The sequence below is a fragment of the Glycine max genome, chromosome 11 (genome assembly GCF_000004515.6).
Source record: "Glycine max cultivar Williams 82 chromosome 11, Glycine_max_v4.0, whole genome shotgun sequence".
NCBI lineage: Eukaryota > Viridiplantae > Streptophyta > Magnoliopsida > Fabales > Fabaceae > Glycine > Glycine max.
This window is the reverse complement of record NC_038247.2, coordinates 39,426,512-39,432,511: the sequence shown is the minus strand read 5'-3', so window position 1 is coordinate 39,432,511 and position 6,000 is coordinate 39,426,512. Positions and strand designations below refer to the sequence as shown.

The following is a 6,000-nucleotide window of genomic DNA, read 5'->3' as shown; positions in this document are numbered from 1 at the left end:
CAATCTAATGTAATTAAGTTTAATTGGATTGAGATGAATACTATACAAAACTCAACACAACTCATACCACTTACACCCCTAATTTATTTACTTTAAATCCTACTCATTTATTATTTTTATTTTTATAAATAATTTTTCCAAACCTGAAAATATATTATAAAACTTAAGAAATAAAAAAATTGTTTTATGATTTTTAATTATTTTATTTTTTTGTAAGTTATTGTTTTTATTATATTTTAATATATGAAGAAATGAATTGTAACAAAAGAAGAAAAATAATAAAGAATTATTAATATTTGAGATAAATAATTTAACTCTAACATCAGAAAATTAAAAGAACTATTTATAAAAAAATTTTAAGAATGCAATTAAAATTTAAGGTGTGCATTTATAAAAATGATAAATTTTAAGGATCAATTAAAACAAAAATAAAATTTATAGTATCTATTTATAAAGGGATAAAAGTTAAAGATCACTTAGGATTAAATTAAAGTTTAAGACGTCTATTTAAAAAAAAGTTTGAAGAGATTTATTTTCCTAAAAAGAATACAACTCCATCATATCATTTCCAATATCTTATTCACTTTCATATTATATTATATATATAATATAAATAAAAAATATTAAAAATATAATTAAATCATGTTGACATTAACATGGATCATAAGGATGGGAAGGATTGCATGCAATGCAATAGTCCATTTACCTGGTAACACACGAAAATCATGCTTCTTTGTATTTATGTATTTTATTTTCTTAAAAATAAAACAAGACATGTTTGAATATAAACAAATCTCGAAATAATTATGGTTAAGTCTTTTAATAAATATTTTTTCATTATACTTTTAATACCTTAAAAAATAAAGTGAGAAAATTAATTTTGACGCATAAAATTGGGATTTGGGGGGAAACATAAATATTTGAAATTTGGTGTCGTTCCAGTGTGGGAAGAGAGAGAGAGAGAGAGAAAGATGGTAGAATCTGGCGAGCTCCGCAGGTATGGCATTGCATTAATTCGTTTTCTGATTCTCTCTTTCTCACGCCGTTCCCGTTGATTGTTGTTGTGTGTTTCAGTCGAATTGCAGAGATTCAGAAGCTTTGCAATGCTAATGACGACGAATTGGACAATGACTCTGCTCTTCTTCATTTTAAGGTTAGGTTAGATTAAGATTAGGTTATTTACTGCTATTTCTCTTCTCACTCTCTCAATTCGATACAGACCGCACTGCAGCAGATTGATTCCGACTTCTCTTCTATGGAAATTCAAGGTTACTCCCTTTTCTTTTTCTCTTTTCAATTCTCTTCTTGTGTTGTGTCGAAATTGAATCTTAACTTTTGGTGCTCCTCTACTCTACACTACAGATGCTTACCTACACCATTTGAAAGAGGAGCTTAACAACCTCCACCTTGAAACCGCCCAAGTAACAAATCAGATTCACCTTCTTTCCAAAACTCACAACGATGGTCTGTCTCTGTCTCTGTCTCACTCACCACCGATCATTCAGCTATTTACTTGTTTTTCTCCTTTCTGCAGATTGTATTCTCTTGGAGGCCAAACTTGGAGAAATCGATTGTTCTTTAGATTATAATGTCACATCTAAGGTTGCTACTTGCTTCTCTTGTAAAATAAACGCTTCTTTCTCTTCTAGTTATCAATTAGCTTTTAATAATTACAGTATCAGAAGAACACAGCTGAAGGCATTGATTCCCCTATGCTGGCAGATGATTGTCTAAATTTGACCGTTGCAAATCTAGACAAGAATTTAGAGGTGTTGTTCACAACCCATGCTACTTGCTATTTATTTTCTTCTTGGGAAGTTGGGCATTCAATTGAATTAGTTTCAAAGACTAATTATTCTTTTTCTGGTTTGTTTATAGCCAGCTAATCATTTCGGTGGTTCTTTAGGATAGTTTGTTTATAAAGATTGAAGAGTATACTTTTTCCTTCTTATGTTGCAGCAATTCGAACTTGATAATAAGATTGATGAAATGAAGTCGGTTCTAAACTCTCTCCAGAATCTTCAGTTTACAGTCAAATGGTATGTTAAGCTACTTTCACTTACACTTCAAATATTTATCTGTACTTCTGTTTTACGGCATACTCATCTTGTTCCCTTGTTCAGGTTTGAAGTTGTAGAGCAGATTGAGGATGCATTCACGGGGCTAAAAGTGCTTGCATTCGATGAGAATTGCATTCGTTTGTCATTGAAGACTTATATGCCAACATTTGAGGGTATTTCCTACCTACCGAGAATTGAAGCTACCGTTGATGCAGCTGAACTCAATTATGAGTTATTAATTGAAGTTTTTGAGGGGACTATGAGGTTAAAGAATGTTCAGGTATCAAAATAGATCATTATCTTAATTTGACTTGCTTATGAGGAATCTATTTATAATTTTCCATTCATTAGTACTGCTTCATATTTGAATGTGATCCTGACATAACACAGCAACACATTTGCTTTTTTCTTTCCTCATCTCCTTTAACTTAAGTTTGTATTGTTGGACTACGGTTTCTTTATGCCTTAAGAACAGCATATAAAAACCTTTGTTAATTTAATTTAGCAGTTTTACAATCCTTGTTATCTTTAGATGATTTATTATGTTTTTGGTATTATTATTTAGGTTTTTCCAAATGATATATATGTGAACGACATTGTTGATACTGCAAAATTAGTCAGGTTTGCCATGTCCTCATTTTTTTTCTTAACCATGGGTCCCAGATTCCTTCTGGCCACTACTCATGCCTTGACATTCATTTACCATGCAGCAAGTCCTCGTTGCAGTGGTTTATACAGAAAGTTCAAGATAGAATTATACTAAGCACACTTAGGCATCTTGTAGTAAAGGATGCTAATAAATCAAGGTGAGACTGTTTGGTTTTGATGTTCTTAAATTTGGATTATCATTTAGTGTTCTTTATAAATTTTTATGTCTCAATTCAGATATTCGCTTGAATACTTGGACAAAGATAAGACTATTGTGGCTCATATGGCTGGAGGAATTGATGCGTACATAAAGTTGTCACATGGTTGGCCTATATTTGGTTCTCCATTGAAGCTGATATGTATAAAGGGATCAGATGATTTGAAGAGAACTTCTTTAAGTTTTCATTGCAAAGTTGAGGTGAGAGAATTTCAATCTGTATTAGCTATAACCTATAAATTTTCTGTCATCATTCTTCCTTGTGGTTTATCGATATGTACAAGCGTTCTCAATGTGGTATCAGGGTTTTAAGTCCAAAATGCTCATACTTAATTGTTTGCTGAACCTATTGAAATTCCAGAGTAGCTTAGTCCTACATGTATTCTTCATTTCTTTTGACAATAACTACAAAATTAATTCACTGGCGTAGCCAATGTTAGTCTAAATGCTGTAATTTTTCTCCTAAAGTGTCCATATAATAAGACAGCTACCAACTAAGAAATAACATAAAAGGCCATTGGGCCTATTATCTAACACCATTGAGGCATTGATGTTTCACTTATTAATAAAAGAAGACCCCAAATGGGTGACTGTCTCCTCAAGGTCGGTCCTACGGCAAGTGAGGCCTTTAATGATGTGCAGAACATTTGGGGATAACTGCAATTTCATGAGGTCCTGTTCCAATATTAGAGTCCAAATTTTTGTAAGTCAACAATGTTTCAAAAATATGATAAGACAGCTAGCAACTAGAATCAGTTTGCTCCCAGGAGTTTACAAAATGGTACTTGAATCCTTAAATCAGTCATCAGTGTCAACCTCGCAGTCTGTACTTCGGACCTAACAATTTGGAACATTAGACTCCTAGCTCTTTAATTAAATTCTTGTATTTAAGTTGTATTTTTAGTATTACATTCTGAAAATTATATGGTAAATGAATTCTGATTTAATGTTGATGTTAGGGTCTTTCACATACATGCACCTACCTGAGATAGATTTTTGATAGGCCATTGTTTGGTAGTGTCTTTTTAAAATTTTCCAACGATGCACTTAATCCCTTGCGTCATTTGAATTACAGCGGTTTGGCACCCAAGATATTTTCTCCTCATCCCATGTCTTTATTTTGCTTTGAAGTGTTATTCTGATCATGACCTGATTTGACAGTATATATGATTGGAAAATTTCCATGCTGACTTTCTTCTTTTGGGCTATTGATTTTTCAGAAATTGGCCAATTCTTTAGATACCCATATTCGGCAGAATATATCAAGCTTCGTCGATGCAGTTGAAAAAGTACTTATGGAACAATTGCAGCTTGATCTTCGGGTCGGTGATAATTCAGGTTAAGGATATTATCATATTTAAGATGCTAATTGTAGATATACCTCCAGAACCTTAATTTGTGGTTGAAATATTGCTTCATGTGCTGAAAGTCGTTTTCTACTGGATGGAACAAATGTTATTAATGTCTTGTAAAGATGATTTTCTGCAATTTAGACATGAAAGTCATGTCAAATAGGCATATGTGACGATTGAATGGTCTGAAACAGCTAATTTATTAGATATTGTACTTTGTTGCAACAAATCGTATTTGACGACGAAGTTTACGCTAAAGAAGAATCTCTATAAATGAGAAAAGAATAAAAAACTATAAAGTAAAATTCTCTGTGAATTCTTGATCTCACAAATATAGTCTCTGAAGGATTTGAATCCTAACGTTTTTTGCTTCCATTCTTACAAAATCAAATGCATGCTCAGAAATTATTGATGACAGAGGGAGGACACTTGTTTGTAAACCATCCATAATAAATGGTTTTTATGCATGTGCTAAAAATAGCAATGGTAATTCAAGACATACGTAAAAGAATTCGTCTACATCGTAATAAGCCAGGAGAAGTTAATGTCTTTAAAGTGACAAAATGTGGCAGCCCTTTGTTTTAGTAAAATTGATTTTGAAAATTTTGACTTGTTTGGGTAAGATTTTTAAAACTGACTTGAAAATGTTTCTAGGTATAACGCCTACAATTTTACCTAACAAAAGAGTAGAAAAAAACCGCTCTTTCATGTAGAATTGATTGTCTCCCTCCCTCAATGTGATTTGATGTCCTCAACTGTTGTTTAGTTTATCAACTAAAAGAAAACTAAAAAAAAAATAGTGACATATAAAAAGTTGATATGAAACTTACTAGGAATTACTTTTTTTTCAACCAATTTCTGAATGACATCAATTAGAGTACCCACAGGCTAGGTCATAATTATTAATGAAATTTAAGCAAAGCTAAGTTAAATAAATGGAATGGGATAGCCAGCAAGTAATCCAGCTAAATGAATTTGTCACTAGCAAAACAAAGTAATTTCTTTTTTACTGAAAAAAGTAAGTTTTCAACTACTTAAAAAGAAAATATAGAACAAAAGAAACTTCATTGACTTAACAAAAAGAAGGTTTCTAACTTAAGAACAATAAATAAATAAAAGGAAGTTCACGTGTTTGCTAACACACAATATGAATTTAGAGAAGTTAATATAAGAGAATTTTTATAAATTAATTTATCTATTAGTTAATCTTAATTTATGATTAAATTAATTATATTTTTTTATTTTATTATCTCGGAAGTGTTTGTGAATAAATTTATCTAAAGATATTTTTATTTAAAAATGTGTTTATTTTTCTAGTTTTTAGATGGTAATTTTGTTCTTCTAATAGTCTCTTCAAGTAATCATATTTTAATTAAATATAAAAACAAAATATTATTACTCATTGAAAGTGAATCTATATGATACATGATGAGCATAAGCATATACGGGTGATTAAACTAAGCTAAAGTGCAACGTGTCTGGTGGCTCTCATTTTTTCTGGCTTTAACCCTAGTCAAGTGCGTGTATCGCTTTTAATCATTGACTTTTCACCATGCATATCAAACTAGTGGCATGGCCAGCGGAGCAATGATAATAATTATAAATCAGTCAGTACGTATTAATTTTAATCTCCATACTTTTTTTTATCCCTTTAAAATTTAAAATAATTATCTAACAAATTTTAATTTTGATCCTTATGGCCCGTTCGCCCTCGCATAGATGT

At 31.2% G+C, this 6,000-nt stretch overlaps 1 protein-coding gene across 3 annotated transcripts; it reads left to right on the top strand.

Moving 5' to 3' along the window:
- Positions 1-908: 908 nt before the first annotated feature.
- LOC100785081 (uncharacterized) lies at positions 909-4,501 on the top strand. 3 transcript variants are annotated; one of them, XM_014763496.3, is made up of 12 exons: positions 909-997; positions 1,075-1,153; positions 1,220-1,268; positions 1,363-1,464; positions 1,535-1,602; positions 1,686-1,769; positions 1,960-2,039; positions 2,124-2,340; positions 2,626-2,681; positions 2,771-2,866; positions 2,946-3,126; positions 4,146-4,489. In XM_014763496.3, the coding sequence occupies exons 1-12, from the start codon at positions 972-974 to the stop codon at positions 4,266-4,268; spliced, it is 1,161 nt and encodes a 386-aa protein (XP_014618982.1). In that variant the 5' UTR covers positions 909-971; the 3' UTR covers positions 4,269-4,489. The 3 variants fall into 3 exon arrangements, with proteins under 3 accessions (XP_014618982.1, XP_014618981.1, NP_001242634.2); XM_014763495.3 differs by having other exon boundaries at positions 1,683-1,769; NM_001255705.3 differs by having other exon boundaries at positions 946-997; positions 1,677-1,769; positions 4,146-4,501.
- The last annotated feature ends 1,499 nt before the right edge of the window (positions 4,502-6,000 follow it).